This window comes from Mangifera indica, chromosome 4 (genome assembly GCF_011075055.1).
Source record: "Mangifera indica cultivar Alphonso chromosome 4, CATAS_Mindica_2.1, whole genome shotgun sequence".
NCBI lineage: Eukaryota > Viridiplantae > Streptophyta > Magnoliopsida > Sapindales > Anacardiaceae > Mangifera > Mangifera indica.
Genome location: NC_058140.1, coordinates 2,604,475 through 2,620,793, shown reverse-complemented (window position 1 = coordinate 2,620,793; position 16,319 = coordinate 2,604,475). Strand labels below are relative to the sequence as shown.

The 16,319-nt window shown below is 32.9% G+C and overlaps 1 protein-coding gene across 2 annotated transcripts; it reads right to left on the bottom strand.

Annotated features, from left to right (window-relative positions):
• Positions 1-484: 484 nt before the first annotated feature.
• Positions 485-12,614, bottom strand: LOC123214472 (putative clathrin assembly protein At2g01600). 2 transcript variants are annotated; one of them, XM_044634246.1, is made up of 15 exons: positions 12,340-12,612; positions 12,175-12,244; positions 11,953-12,050; positions 10,595-10,733; positions 10,298-10,425; positions 8,939-9,031; positions 8,661-8,711; positions 8,024-8,089; positions 7,853-7,918; positions 7,640-7,720; positions 7,463-7,543; positions 1,586-1,753; positions 1,410-1,491; positions 1,179-1,303; positions 485-1,084 (listed from the first exon to the last, which is right to left on the bottom strand). In XM_044634246.1, exons 1-15 carry the CDS (start codon positions 12,427-12,429, stop codon positions 731-733), a joined length of 1,692 nt encoding a protein of 563 aa, XP_044490181.1. In that variant the 5' UTR covers positions 12,430-12,612; the 3' UTR covers positions 485-730. The 2 variants fall into 2 exon arrangements, with proteins under 2 accessions (XP_044490181.1, XP_044490182.1); XM_044634247.1 differs by having other exon boundaries at positions 914-1,101; positions 12,340-12,614.
• Between the last annotated feature and the right edge of the window lie 3,705 nt (positions 12,615-16,319).

The window sequence follows — 16,319 nt, the reverse complement described above, 5'->3', positions numbered from 1 at the left end:
CAGCCAACCGATGAAGAAATAAAGACATTCAAAGGGAAAATAGGTATCCAATTCCAACTAAACCCAAAGCCGAAAAGTGGCCGGACTTTGACCGGGTCTAGGTTTTGGTTTGGCTGCTCAGAGTTAAATACATATATATCTAAACCTTATAACCAAACTTGTGGCGTAAGATTGCATCCTAAGTGTTGGAACTGAGATTCCAATCCCAATATTTGACTCAGACCAGTCAATAAGGTCCGGTGAAAATACGATCTGATTTTTTAAAACATTGCTGGTATATGCAGCTTTTGGTTGTTTACCAGAAATGGTATCCAATGGAATTATGGGCTCTGAAGCACTCAGAGAATCCAATTAATCTTTTAAACCTTGGCTGAAAAGGAGAGATACTTGCACATAAAAATTGAAGTGACAAAATCTACCTTAGTAAAATTAATAATTGAATTAGCATTTGGTTTGACAAAAAGACCATTGATTTTTTAATAGGTTTAAAAAATTATCAATAATATATATTCATGATAATTCTAAAATTGCATCAACTAATTATTGTTACATCTTTTACTATTCACTTGACAAATTTTACAACCCACACACGTCATCAACTCAGGCCGAAAATTATCAATTTTATGCAACCAAAAAGCCCCCCTTCAAGCCAATCACTCACCTGCAAATATTACCAAAAACAACTGCACTGAGGAAAATTACTACACATTTCAAAAGTTGCAGAGTGTCATTACAAAAGGCCTGGTGTGCCGAAAGGATTGGTCGTTTGTGGATGAGCGGCGGGATTCATGGGAAATGTCCCAAAGCCGGTGTCACCAAATGGGTTTGCCGGGGTCATCATCAAATGTTGTTGTGGCTGCACCTGAGGCTGGAAGGTTGGTTGGTATGGTCCAAAGGGATTGGTCTGAGGCTGAGGCATTGCTGCCATTTGAACTGATGGAGGAGGAGCAATGGTGTTCGACATGGAAAATGGATCCTGTACCTCGAATGGATTTGGGGCAGGAGCTCCATAGATGGGCCGTTGGGCTCTATATGCCGCTTCATCGTACAAACTGTTCAATGTGAGGGAGTCCAGCCCACCAGCCTAGCATTCAGGTTCAACTATTGTTTCATATGGCTATAGAACCTTAATTGCAACAGATTAACAGATACATGATAAAACCACAGGAAGGCCATACCAATTGCCTATCAGTAGCTGCAGAAATGTCGGTACTTGGTGTGGTCACCAGGGCAAGCTCCCACCCAGTAGGATCAAAATCTTTTGGTTGACTGGCATGAGAATTGAATGTTGGAGCATTAGCACCTGCAGAAAGAGGATGCCACTTGATGAACATAGAAAGCAACAAAAATTGCATAAAGCACAAAGGATGCCACTCGATGAACATAAAAAGCAACAAAAATAGCATTACCAGGTTCAGATGGAACTATGGCTAGAGCTAGGGCATTACTTTCCTCCATTGCAGATGCACTGGGTGTGGCATAGCGCAATCCCTGAACCCACAGAATGGGTAAACATAATGGAAGGTGATAGAGCGAATGAATTCTGAGAACAAAAACAATGATTTGACAACCAAGTATCAATTACCAGAAGATCTGCAGAATCCATGTTGTTCTGAGGAGGAGGAGGTGGTGGAGTAGGAGGTGTAACGTCCTCACTAGAGACAGCAACATCATCCACAGGTTGAGGCTCAGGTTCATCACTAGGTATATTTGCATCTTCTGAAGGACCTTCATCAGGTCTGTATGTTAACAGCTGTAAGAAAAATATGTTAGTACGATAGGGAACATTCTTCTTATTACAATACTCAAGGAATATATGCAGTAGCGCTAAGAACTATGTTGAGTTTGTATCCTGTTATATTAGAAAGGGTGTCAAAGCATATTAGGATAGAATATATTTTTAGAGATTTGATTTGATTTGATTAGAGATTTGATTTAATTTATTTCCTTTTATACCTTCTCTGTAATTATATATATTGTAACGTTATGTACTCTGAATAAAATAAGAAAACAATATTCTCAAGTCATATGGTATCAGAGCCTACTTTACGCATTTAAAATTTTTTTTCCGACGTTCTCAACTTAGTTTCCGACGAATCCAAGTCCTTTCTCCATTGTTTCTTCGATCACTGTGCTTCTGTCATTTTCCGGTGATCATGCTTATACCAGTGTGATCAAGATTCTCTCGTCGACACATCCGTCAAAACAACATCATTGTTCGCTGTTCCACGCGTCGCTTGATCTCTCAGTATCTTCCGACACTGATCTCCTGTTCCGACGATAATGCGACGACACCACCTCTTCCGTTGAACTCAAACGACGCCAATGAGTCCATTTGTGGTGACTTTGCAGTCATCCAACACTGGAATTTGCTGCATGCGCCAGTCGTTTATCCTCTTGAAACGTGATCTTCGATCTACCGTTCTGGCACATGTGGAACTACACCGCCGCCGATCGACTCAGTAGAAGCCAGTGGTCAGTTTTGTTGAAGACTCACCTCCACTGGTTGCTCCACGCATTGCCGGTGACGTCACCGAATAGTTCCTCTGTTTACGCATTTCGAAGGCTTTGTTTCACGATTCAACAGTCTTATAATCAGTTTGTGCGCCTCAGTTTCTCCAAATCTTCACTTTTCTCCAGAAAGCTTCTTCTGTTCTCTGATTCGTGATTCACCATGTCCATTGAAAACTCCAAACCAAGTGAGTGTGGTAGTCATGGAAATCAACCAAAATGCAGTTATTGTAACAAATGAGGTCACATCAAAGACAAATGTTATAAGCTTCATGGTTGTCCTCCTCAAACTGCTAATATTGTTCAAACTTTTGATTCTCCTATTGACTCCTCTGAAGTGCAGTCTCTACCATCTTTGACACTCATAGGTGCTAATCTTGAAGATTATCTCCAATATTAGAGAGCAAAACAATCTTCATTTTTTGTTGCTTCGATTGCTCATTCGGGTAATTCAACTGTATGCCTCACTCACTCTTCTTCTTCCGAGTCATGGGTCCTTGATTCCGGTGCCTCTGATCACATCTCTGATAACCCCCGTCTACTTTCTCATTTTACTAAGTCTACTTCCTTACCTACTATAACATTAGCTAATGGATCTATCGTTACTATCAAAGCAGTAGATTGTGCTCATCCTCTTCCACTCTTGCCTTTGGAGTCTGTCTTTTACCTCCCTGACTGTCCATTTAATCTTTTTTCTGTTAGCAAACTTACTCGTTCCGTAAAGACCAAAAGACTATTTCCCACCCATGGGTTGTTAAAAAAAAGGGATTCAAGGGCGAAATCGTCATTTTATTTGTAATATTAAAAATAAATTAAAATTTAATCCTCTTTTCCCCCCTAACCCCTAAAAACTAACCATTTTTTCCTAGGCCAAGTTTTGAAAAATAGCATCCCCCCCCCCCCCAGGGTTTAGTTTTCAATCCCCAACGCCAAATTTGGCGTCATCGCCGACGGTGAAGCCTTCCTGACACATCACCATGCTCCGATGACCTCTCTTCTCTCCTCTGGAACGCCGATCGGCCCAGATCAGCGTCAGAAAGGCTTTGTCTTCAGTGATGGCATCGGGGATTGAAAACTAAACCCTAAGGGGGGGAATGCTATTTTTCGAAACTTGGCCTAGGGGAAAATGGTTAGTTTTTAGGGGTTAGGGGGGGAAAAAGAGATAAAATTTTAAAGGATTAGGGTTCCGTTAAATTTAACTGCTCATGGGTGGGTATTTGGCATTTTCAAGGTTAAAAGGGGAAAACTTGAGAATGCAACATACCTTGGGTGGGAAATAGTCCTTTGGCCTTCCCTAAATTGTACAATTACCTTTACTAATGACTTTGTTTTTATACATGATCACAATATAGGCCAAATGATTGGTGGCACAAGACGTGAGTCACAGGCCTCTACCGACTAAATCCACCTGATTCTGTAGCATGTGTCATCACTGAGTCTCCAACGCTTCTTCACAATCGTTTGGGTGACCTTTGTTTATCAAAACTACAATAGATAGTCCCTGGTTTGTCACATTTATCGTCTTTTAATTACGAGTCTTGTCAACTTGGAAAACATACTTATATATCCTTTCCAAGACGTGTCAATAATCGGGCTACATCACCTTTTGAATTAGTCCATTCCAATGTATAGGGTCCTAATCGAGTCGTGTCTGTTTTAGGTTTTCAATATTTTGTTACATTTATTGATGATTATTCGTGTTACACTTGGTTATTTTTAATGAAGAATAGATCTAAATTATTTTCTATCTTTGAATCCTTTTGTGTTAAAGTTGAAACACAATTCTCTATTACTATTCGTACATTACGCAGTGACAATGTTAGTGAATATTTTTCCGCTCTCTTTACTAAATTTCTGGTATCTAAAAGCATTCTACATCAATCCTTTTGTGCTCATACTCCGCAACAAAATGGAATTATCGAACGTAAAAATCAGCATCTTATTGAAATTGCCCGTATTTTACTCATATATAGTCATGCACCATTTCGTTTCTGGGCTGATGTTTTTATTGCTTGTTTCTTGATTAATAGAATGTCTTCTTCAGTCTTGCAGGATTAAATACCTCACTCTATTTTATATCCTGATCAATCATTGTTTCCTCTTCAACCTCATGTCTTTGGATGTACGTGTTTTGTTCATGACTTATCTCCTGGTCGAGATAAATTGTCTGCTCGTTCCATTAAATGTGTTTTTCTTGGATACTCGCGTGTTCAGAAAGGTTATCGATATTATTCTTCTACTATACGTCGCTACTACCTTTCTGCAGATGTTACATTTTTTGAGTATTCTCTTTATTTTTCGTCTCCTTCTCAACTAGACAAGTCTCCTATTACAGAAGTTCTTCCTGTGTCCTACATTGTTCCCTTAATAGATTCACACTCTTCGACTAACCAATCTCCGACTAGTGCAGATCTTACACCCACTAGTCATTCTACAGGTGATGGTCTTGCTTCTCCTTTAGGTGAGACAGTCTCTTTAGACCCAGTGCACTCGCTTCCTACTCCAGAATCCTCTGTCCCTGCGGTCTTACCTCCTGATTATCAATTTCCCATCGCTATTCACAAAGGTATGCGCTTGACTCATAATCCTCATCCCATCTATAATTTTCTGAGTTATCATCGTTTATCTTCACCATACTATATTTTTGTGTCCAATTTATCCTCTGTATCTATCCGTACTACTGTTCATAAGGCATTATCTGATCCCGGAAGGCGACAAGCAATGGTGGATGAGATGTCTGTTCTACATGCTAATAATACTTGGGAACTAGTTTCTTTGCCTCCTGGTCACTCAACGGTTGGATGTCGGTGGATCTATACTATTAAAGTTCTATACTATTAAAGTTGATCTTGATGGTCAGGTTGACAAATTGAAAGCGCAATTGGTTGCTAAAGGATACACTCAGACATATGCTCTTGATTATTATGAGACTTTCTCTCCGGTTGCTAAAATGTCTTCTATTCGCCTAGTTTTCTTTATAGATGCCATTTGCCATTGGCCTTTGCATCAGTTAGATATCAAGAATGTCTTTCTTCATGGTGAACTACAAGAAGAAATTTATATGGAGCAACCTCCTGGTTTTGTTACTCAGGGGGAGTCTGAATTGGTTTGTAAACTCCGTCATTCTCTATATAGCTTAAAACAATCTCCTCGCGCTTGGTTTGGTCGGTTTAGTACTGTTATTCAAAAATTTGGCATGTACGAAGTGAATCTAATCATTCAGTATTCTATAGACATACTCCACACGGCAAATGTATCTATCTAGTGATCTATATTGATGATATTGTTATTACAAGAAGTGATCAGAAGGGTATTAAGCAATTAAAGAAGCATTTGTTTAGTCATTTTCAAACCAAAGATTTGGGTCCACTCAGATACTTTTTTGGTATAGAAGTCGCCCAGTCTAAATATGACATTGTCATCTCTCAAAGAAAATATGTATTGGATATTCTAAAGGAAACAGGGATGTTAGATTGCAAACCTATAGACTCTCCCACGGACCCTACTACTAAGCTCTTACCTAGATAGGGGGAGCCACTTACAGATCCTAGGAGATATCGAAGACTTGTTGGAAAACTTAATTATCTCACCATCACACAACCAAATATTTCTTTTGCAGTTAGTGTGGTAAGTCAATTTCTTCAGTCTCCATGTGACAGTCATTGGGATGCAGTTATTCGGATCTTGAGGTACATTAAGAGGACGTCTGGAAAAGGATTGTTATACGAGAATAAAGGACATACTCAGATCGTTGGGTATTCAGATGTTCACTAGGCAGGTTCTCCATCTAACAAACGTTCTACTTCTGGTATTGTATATTAGTTGGAGGAAATCTAGTATCATGGAAAAGTAAAAAACAAGATATTGTTGCCAGATTTAGTGCAAAAGCAGAATATCGTGCTATGGCCTTAGTCACTTGTGAGCTTATCTGGTTGAAGCAGTTGATCCAAGAATTAAAGTTTACAGAAATATCACAAATGTTATTATTTAGTGATAATCAGGCTGCTCTTCACATTTCCTCGAATTCTGTATTTCATGAAAGAACAAAACATATAGAAATCGATTATCATTTTATGAGAGAAAAGATTTTGTCCGATTATATCTCTACAAGTCATGTCAGTTCAAATGATCAACTAGCGGATATACTTACTAAATCTCTTCGAGGGTCTTGAATTAATTTCATTTGTAACAAGCTTGGTGCATATGATTTATATGCTTCAGCTTGAGGGGAGTGTTGAGTTGTATCCTGTTATATTAGGAAGGTTATCAAAACATATTAGGATAGAATATATTTTTAAGGATTTGATTAGATTAGAGATTTGATTTGATTTGATTTATTTTCTTTTATACTTTCTCTGTAATTGTATATATTGTAACGTTCTATATTCTGGATAAAATAAGAAAACAATATTCTCAAGTCATAAACTAAAATGAGTTAATGGTACTACTTATCAAATTCACTGTTTGTCACCCAGAATCAATGCATCACTTTCACATTGCAAAACTGTCAGAAGAAACTCTCATGTTATCCTAATTTTCCATACTCATAACCCGTCTCAAATAGACTTTTTCCATTTCCCACGCTCTTCATCCTCCTCAAATCTCACTTCAGCCATGATCTTACTTGACATGTTTCTTAACAGGACATGTATTCAACTATAAAGTATGGTCCACTAGTACAAGTCCTTTAGCTTCAATCACATTTAAATTCTGAAAAAGAAGTCCATTTCATCCTTCCAAACTCTAATTCTATGCATCATTTCGTCCATTCTTCAATAGATATTAAAAACTTGGGAAAACTGTTCTGACACTCACATTATGCTGCCTTTCTATGAAACTCTAGTTTGTTATTAAAAATGATAATGGCCCTAAATATAGATAGTAAAATAAACAAAAAAGGGAATTGAGTTCGTAAACATTATGTTATCCACATTATTAAATTTTTACTGACCAATGGCTCACTTGGAACAGTAACCACCCGGGGTGCCTCCCTTATGTACTCTTCCATAGTTGTAAGAAAAGATTGCGGTGGCTGGAAAAGGCAAAAAAGAATTAACATAAGTTTATTGATACAAAGATAAGAATCGAAGCAAACTAAAGTGTCCCATTATGATTACACCATCAATACCTCTCTCAGAATAGGAAACTGGAAATTCCTAGCAAGTTCCAAACCTTTGCAAACTTCATAGAAACTAGAAAGACTTCCAGCCTGCAGCCAAATGGCTATGAACTTAATAAGTATAACTGATAACATAAAATTAATATCTGAATGCATAAGAAAGCTATCAACTATATATTCAACTTAATGTTAAGATTACACAAAAGAAATGCAAAACAGAACCTGCTGGCCAGCTCGTTTGTAGATTTCAAGGGCTTTCATAGCTTCATGTCTTGGCATCTCAAAGAACTGCAAGGAAATCAAAACTTACACCAAAGACCCAAAAAAAAAAAAAGCATAATAACATCTAGCTAAAACAAAACAATTGTCACTTGATTTGCCAATCCAAATTACCTTATCAACAAGATTGATGATTCCATCATTAATAGCACAATAAATTTTAAAGCTCTCTTTTAGTACCTGAAAATTGTAAATTGACCAGGTCAAAATAAATTAGAATAACATTCGTAATCAGTTATGCAATTTTTTATGTCACATCTTCTAACATGAAGAATATTTATGTTTGCTATTCTTTATGCTTATATTGATTAATGATTTAATGAAAACAAAAAAGCACATCACAGCAAATGCTAGTGAAAACGACAATTTTGTCATCTAACAGAACCTAATTCACACAAGTACCACAATCTTTATTATCCACATATTGGAAGCATTAGTTTAGTTCATACATCACACATGTAATACCCTCGCTCTCTTTTCTTTTCCCCAAAAACTTCTGTTTTCCTTTTTCAGATTTTGTTTTAAATAGGTTTTTAAGATTTGGCCAGGAAAAGGTACAAAGAATTTAAATCTGCAATAATCTTTCAATCAATTAGTGTACAGGTCAATATCTTTGTCCCACAAGGGATGACCTTTTATCTTTGGAACACAGTGGTGTACAAAAACATAAAGGTACAGGATTGGTATAGAGGCAAAACTAAAGTTAATTGAAAAAAAAAAAAAAAGAAGAAGAAATAGATAGCATTCATACCAGAGCAAGAGCATACTGTATAACATAATTATTAAGTGCTGAACCTTCTGGCTGCAAAGACAAGAGAGGCATCATCATTTAATTATTCAAAAATGCTAAACTGAGCAAAAAATAGCAGAATGAAGATGTATCTTAACCACAAAGATTTATATCCATGTGCTGCCAGACTCATAATATAAGTAAGAAATGCCCCAAATGAACAAAGATTTTAAAAGAAAAAATTGCCATATTCATGAGTATGAGAGAAAAATAGTTCAAAAATGATTTGAAGGAAGTACCAAGCAACCAACAAGACGATGCAACAATTGCTGCAAAGCAGGCAACTGCTCCAATAGTTCTTCACCGTCCAAGTCCCTGGTTCTGCTGTAACCCTATCCATTGAAGAAGAGAAAAATTGACTAACATGATGAACAAACAAATGCCAGAATATTGCAGCTCAACATACTTGCAATTTAAACAGATACAAAAAACTGCCAATTTGAGCCCATTGGTTGGCATATTTAAAAATGGGTCAATTTGTATCTTAATTTATATCTAACCGTGTTTATCTTTTTACAATAATTATCAAGATTGTCCCAAAACTATTACCGAAACATTTCAACAGATTTCGATCAAATGCATTTCATAAAATTCTTGTGCCCCTTGGTTTCCATTAAAAAAACTGTATTCAAATTATATATCTAATATCCAACTTAAGATTTATTATAGTTTTGATAACTCATAATAAAAAAACCAATTTTGACCCAGACAATAACAAAACACAACAGCAAATTATATCATAAACAATAATATTGGTCAAAGGTTTAACTGACTCAGAACTTCACTTGCACATTTCTTTTTTATTAAAGCTAATACTATGTTTGAATAAAAACTAGGAGTGAGGGCAAGAAAGCAATAAGAGAAGGAAATGTGAAGTATCCTGGTAAAAAAAATATATATGTAGAAAATAAGTGGGAAGAGGATAAATTTATTTGTTAAATCTTAAAGGCTTAATTTTCTTTAGTAGCTGCAGTAGGATAGGGTATTTATTCAACCATAAATTTATGAGAACCTTCTACACGGAATACCCTACTTATTGGCTTACATATTAACTATCTCAATAACATAATAACAAGCTACTCTCACTTTAGTCCACAATGAAGTCACAGGAATTCATGTTCTACTACAAAGGAGACCTTAAATTGTGCAAGGTTCTAGCTAACAAACACAGAACTGCAGTTCTCACAAATTAGAACAAATACATTCAAGTATATCATTTGCCACGTTACAGTAACATCCAAATTGTAATTCATCTTGGGTTTGTGAACAATCAAATACATTTCTCCGTTTCAAAGAAAAAATGACTACATCAAACTTCATCAACAGCAATCAAATTCTACAAAATTGCCACTAAGAATGTAATTCTAGCAACAAAAAACAAGATTTACAGATGTGAGAAAAATTATACAATACAGAAAACTGACAACTAACAACAGATACTAAATCAACAGTTAAACAGTTAAGCAAAAATCAAATTCCTCAATACTAATTTACTAACTCTCCATTTTCTGTTTTTTCCCAGATACATGTTATCATAATTTTTGTTCACTTGTGATTTCCCATTTTAACAAAATGATGCAACCATTAAGGGAATGTACCTTATCCTCCCCTTGGGCAGGTTTTGGAAGACGTTCAGCTTCAATGTCATACTTTAGAACCCTAAAACATTCAAGTCGTTCCTCCAAAAATAGTGCATATGTACGCACCCACGCAGAGCAATCCCAGGCTGAACATAAATTAAATGTTAATTCAAGAATTCTCATCTTTATAAATTAGCCGAACACACCACACATATATTTTGGTTCATTTATATGGTGTTGGCAGATCCAACAGACAAAAGATAGTAATGAGAGCCAAGATAAGTGAAACAGCAAGATAGGGGTATCAAAATTTACCAATTGGACTCGAATCATCTTTGAAATTAGAAAGTTGGAGAATACGTCCTCTCTGTTGGAAATTCAGTAGTTCTTCTCGAAAAGTAGGATCACCCTCCCTCAATGCCCTATGGATAACTATCAATGTCTTTAATGCAACCTGTTGAATAACACGAAACAAACACAGATTACTACAGATAGTAACATAAGCATTTCTTTTCCACATTAGAAGGATACTACTTGCAGAAAAAATAATTATAGTGTCAATTCAATATATTGAATCACTTTATAGAAAATTCATGACATACAACTCATAATGCAAACAAGCATATGAAAGAAATTAAGTCCATTAAACTTCTGATGCAAATATGGCATAGGGTACCCTGTAAAAATGACCATCTTCAAAGGGCCAATGGACACTCCAATCCTAAAAATTCTAGCAATCTGTTTTCACATTCCCATGACAATGCAAGATAAACAAAATCCCTGATTGACTAAAAAAAAAGAACCATATGCATCTCTTTGTTCATTAGGGGCAAGAGAAGTAAAAAGAAATCACCAAATAGCTTTTATAGGAACCTTTTTTATATGATTAATTAGTCTTTCATAAAAGTAATCCAAATAAGTGCTGGCAGAAATGTGGGACATCAACCATGACAGAACCCTCCAGGGATGCACCAACTTAGCCACAGGTGAAATCTATTAAGCAACATAATCAGATCAGGTCAAGTCCCACTTGCACTAGAACTAGGAAAGGAGCATGGTAAGTGACAGGGCTCCTCCTTGTCACCTTTAGATCAAAGGAAATACTTTTAATGCATTTCCTCTTAGAGGTTAATTGTTTTTACTTCAACCAAATAGCTAATAAACCACACATAACCAAAAAGGCTTATCAAGAATAATACATGTAGCTTCAATAATTTGAATCTTTGCAAGTATCACAAAATCTCTTATATAGTCTCATGTTTAACAGTTTTCTCTAATGACTGATTAAAATGCATTAATCACTCATATATTCTTTCACAACCATAAACTTAGTAATAAAGGAAACCAAAGTATCACACCAAAGCTAAATAAATTTACAAACTAAGTTACTAATATCACAAGATTTATGATCAATACGTTAATGCAACAAAGCTTTATCATAAGAAATTCTGACCTCCGTGTTTAGTTAAATTAGATACAGGTAACAGTATAATAACGTACGTTGCTGTCTACAATTATCTTCTTAACATATCCCATAAGCATACATAGGTGCAGGAAAGTTAAAACAGATAAATATGAAATAATGAACAGATCTACACAAACCAAATTTATACAATAAACTACAAAAAAAATGTAATAACCATATAAATGTTAAAATCAATCAAAATCAATACCGTCCAATTACGAGTCTTGGCCAATCGACGTGCAAGCGCATGAATGCAATAAGCAACATCTGCTCGAGGCCGAATTGCTGATGTGGCAAGCAAGATTTCTGCAAAGAATTTCACAATTATATATAAAACTTTTCACCAAATCCTCAATCATCCCGTAAAAAATAATGAAAAACAAAATTAGATCCACAAAAAATAAATTAAAATTACAACTAAATTACTTACTCCTAAGGTGTCGCTCTTTGGGAGGACACTCGACGTGGTTGGTAGCTTTGACTATGGCCACATCCATATCCTAATTATAGCAAAAAATTTTAAATAAAATCAAATCGGATCTAACGACTGTGTGAGCGAGTGAGAGAAAGTAAGAGACGGTGATTAAAACGGTACCGCATAGTCGCTGTTAACATGAGCGAGACCGACTTTGGTGGAGTCTTTGAGAGCGCCATAGGCCTTTCGCCAAGTCTGCAGCGTTCCCATTCGAAGGAGACGGCGTCGTTTAGAGCACGGAGATCGGCTTCTTGTTCAGTTATTACGCGTTCTTGAGGCCTGGATTCTCTCGAAGCGTATATTTAGATTCTGTTTTTGCAGAAAGGAAAGAGAAAGACATAGAAGAGAACAATTTGATCAAGATTTCCAAGAAATGTGCTCCCTCTTATGTTAACTCATTTTATTTATTTATTATAAATTATTTATGAACTGGTTGGCATTAGGCGGCCCCTTTTTGTACACGTCATCATCATTTTTCTAGTTTCGGATTTTACCCCTGCAGTAAACATTTAAAAAATATTTTATTTATAAATTCAATTTAAGATTTTATTTTAATAGCAGAAAAAAAAACATATTAATTAAAATAAAAAAATTTACGTCTGAACATTTTCAGAGATATTTTTAATGAATTTATTTTTTAAATAAATTTAATATTTATTTTAATAATATTTTTATCTTTGGTAATTATGTTTTTTCTTATTTTTTTATAATGTTTTTTTTTACTACATACTCTAGTATCATCATACTAATTATAAGTTTGATAACTTATAAATCAAAATATTTATAAATTTATTTTAAAATAGATCAATTTTTAGTTTGATTGTTGATATGTCTAAATCAGAATTAAAAGTAAAACAGATGAGAATAAAGTGCATGTGAGAGTCTCACTCGCACTCGCACTTTATTCACATTTATTTTTGTTTTTCATTCCAATCTAAACATATCAATAATCAAATTAAAAATCGATTTATTTTAAAACAAATTTATAAATGTTTCGATTTATAAATTACTAAATTTACAATTAATATAATGATATTGAAGTATATTATCAAAGAAAAAGTATAACAATAAATGTATTATTGGAATAAATATTGAGTTTGATTAAAAAAATAAATTTATTAAAAATTTTATCTACAAAAGTTTAAGTGTAAATTTTTTTACCTATTTTAATTAAAATTTAATTATAATTAAGCAAATAAAACTATTCAAAAACTATAAATTTTTTAATTAAAATTTTATATTTTAATTTTAGGAAGAGATTAAATTATTAATTAACTACAAGTAAATAAGATTTTTATTTAGGGGCATTTGGATTTGGTTTATTTTTTTTACCAAAATTCAAAAATTACAATGAAAATAAATGCATTATCCTGAACTTATTAGGTATTTGATACAAATAAATAAATATAAATAATTATTATATTTGATTAAATGTAATAAAAGAATATTACTATATTATTTTACTTAAATGTCTTTGAGTATAATTATTCTAAAATATTTTTTATGTTATTTATTATATTAATTAAAAATAAAATTATTTTTATTCAAAAATTAATAAATAAGAATATAATTATAATAAAATAAAAATTATCTAGATAATATTTTATTATTTAAAATATAGGTGGTAATCAGACCTTATATTATTTTTCATATAATCATTTGTAATAAGATATTATTAAAATCTTTTATCACTTATAAACTAAATAAAATAATATAAATAATAACAAATAAATTATCAAAGTAATTTTCATTTATCTTGAACTAAACACTTCCCTCAGGTAACTTAAAGTATTTTAATTATATGTAATCTTTGATTGCAAAAAATAAAATATTACTACAAAAATAAATTAATATCAAGATTATTGAATATAATTATTATTATGTTTAATAAAAAAATTATAAATATAAATAATTATTATATTTAATTAAATATAATAAAAAATTACTAAAATATTATTTTACTAAAATTTCTTTGGATATAATTATTCAAATATATTTTTCAAGTTATTTTTATATTAATTAAAAAATGAGAGTATTTTAATTTTAAAAAATTAATAAATAAAAATAAAGTTATAACAAAATCAATGTTCCTTCAATAATTTTTTAATAATTAAGATAAAAATGGTAATATCAACATTAATAATAAAAAATTATATAAATATTTAATTATCTGATAAATCAAATAAGATAATATCATTAATAAAAATATATTAGCAGAATAATATTTATTACCGCAAATCAAAGGGTCCTTCAGAAGAAGAATATCAAAAGATCAATGTTAACCTCCAAGGGATGGTTTATTTGGCAAAAAAAAAGATTTCATGTATAAAAGAATATAAATTTAAATCTTCTTTGATAACATATTAAGATCAAACTCTTAGGTGTTATAGGGTTAGTCACTAAACTCAGAGTTTATCTTATTTAGTATAGTTGGTTCGGTCTCCAATAGAGTTTCTTGTTATAAAAAAAAATCAATGTAATTTGAATGTATTTGTATATAATTAAGTATATAAATAATATATATATATGCGCTTTAAATTATATAATAATATATCATTTATATATAAATTTTAACTTAAACTTGACTCGAATTAAAAAATATCAGCTCGAGATTGGCTTCCAATAAAAATACCTTTTTACTTAAATAGAATTCACCAAATCAGTACAAATTAATTAGTTGACAAGTAGTGAGTACATAGAAGGATGATGCGCTTGTAGGCCAAAAGTGCTATGAGGGCAGTGAACTACTGTGTGAGGATTCTGGAGTTCTCTTTTTTTTAATTTTAGGCCAAAAGACTTATTTTATGTGAGATTTTAAAAATCTAAATATTTATTTATAACTTATTAAACTTAACAAAATATATTAATTCTAGGGGTAAAAATGTTATTGAATTAATGATATTAAAAAATTATATTATTTTTCCTTTTAATTTGAAAAACTAACAATAACTTCTTAAAATTAAGTTTTAAAAAGTTATATTTTCCCTTTAAGGTTTCAAATTTTTAGCAAAACTTCTCTCTCTCTGGCAATCGACACCCTTCGACCCTTTTTTCTCCCTTCTTTTGAACTTGTCTTTACTAGATAAGACAAGTCTTCATTTGGAAGAAGACAAACTGTCTTCATCCAGACGAATCGATGAAAATGTTGATTCATTTTCATCGTTTGGAATCGATGAAGACAAATTGTCTTCATGCATGATGGCTCTTCATTGTCTTCTGTTGTTGACTCATAATGATAGAAGAACGACGAAGAATCGTCATGCACAAAGACGAATCAGCTATTCATTTTCATGTATGATGAAGTCACACCAATGGAATTCTAATTCAAGAGAGAGCACATCTAGAGAGAGTTTGGTGGGCTGAAGAAGGCAGCCAGAAGCGATTCCAATGGCAAAAAAGTTGGGTTTTGAAAAATAAACCTAGGGGTTTTGAAAAAGTTAGAGTTTAAACCAACTTAGATTAAATTTAAAGTAAAATTATTACCAAACCGAGTTTAAACCTTAAATCATCAATCTCAAACTGATTATTTTGAACTTAACCTTTGCTTTGTTTCAAATTTGATCCAGATTGAATTCGATCGTAATTGAGATTTGAGGTTAAGGTGATATATTATGGTCATTTCATTTATTTTTTTTGGGACCAAAAAGGCATAAATTTCTATCTCTTTTAGCGATGTATCAAAATCAAATTTTTGATTTAACTAATTTAGTGGTTGTAGGATAAGTCATTAGACTCAGAGTTTATCTTCGGTTTTGAAAATGATAATTCGATTTAAATAGAGTTTCTCATTACAAAAAAGTTGGTGGAATATTGGTGGGAATTCTTTAATTAAAAGGGTATAGTCAATGGATTATGAATTCTAGAGATCAAATATCTAACTTTTTACTAAATACTTATTAAGATTATTCAATGTAATGAATTCAAACCAACCCAATTTAAACAAAGGTCAACTAAAATTTGACCCAAAGTTAACCAATCACAAAGACATTTATATCAATAATAAACGATATTATCAAAGTAATTATTCTATCCTTTTAACCAAATCATATTGTCTCGTATTAAATAACAAATTTATACTATTTTAGGGTCCATTCGGACAA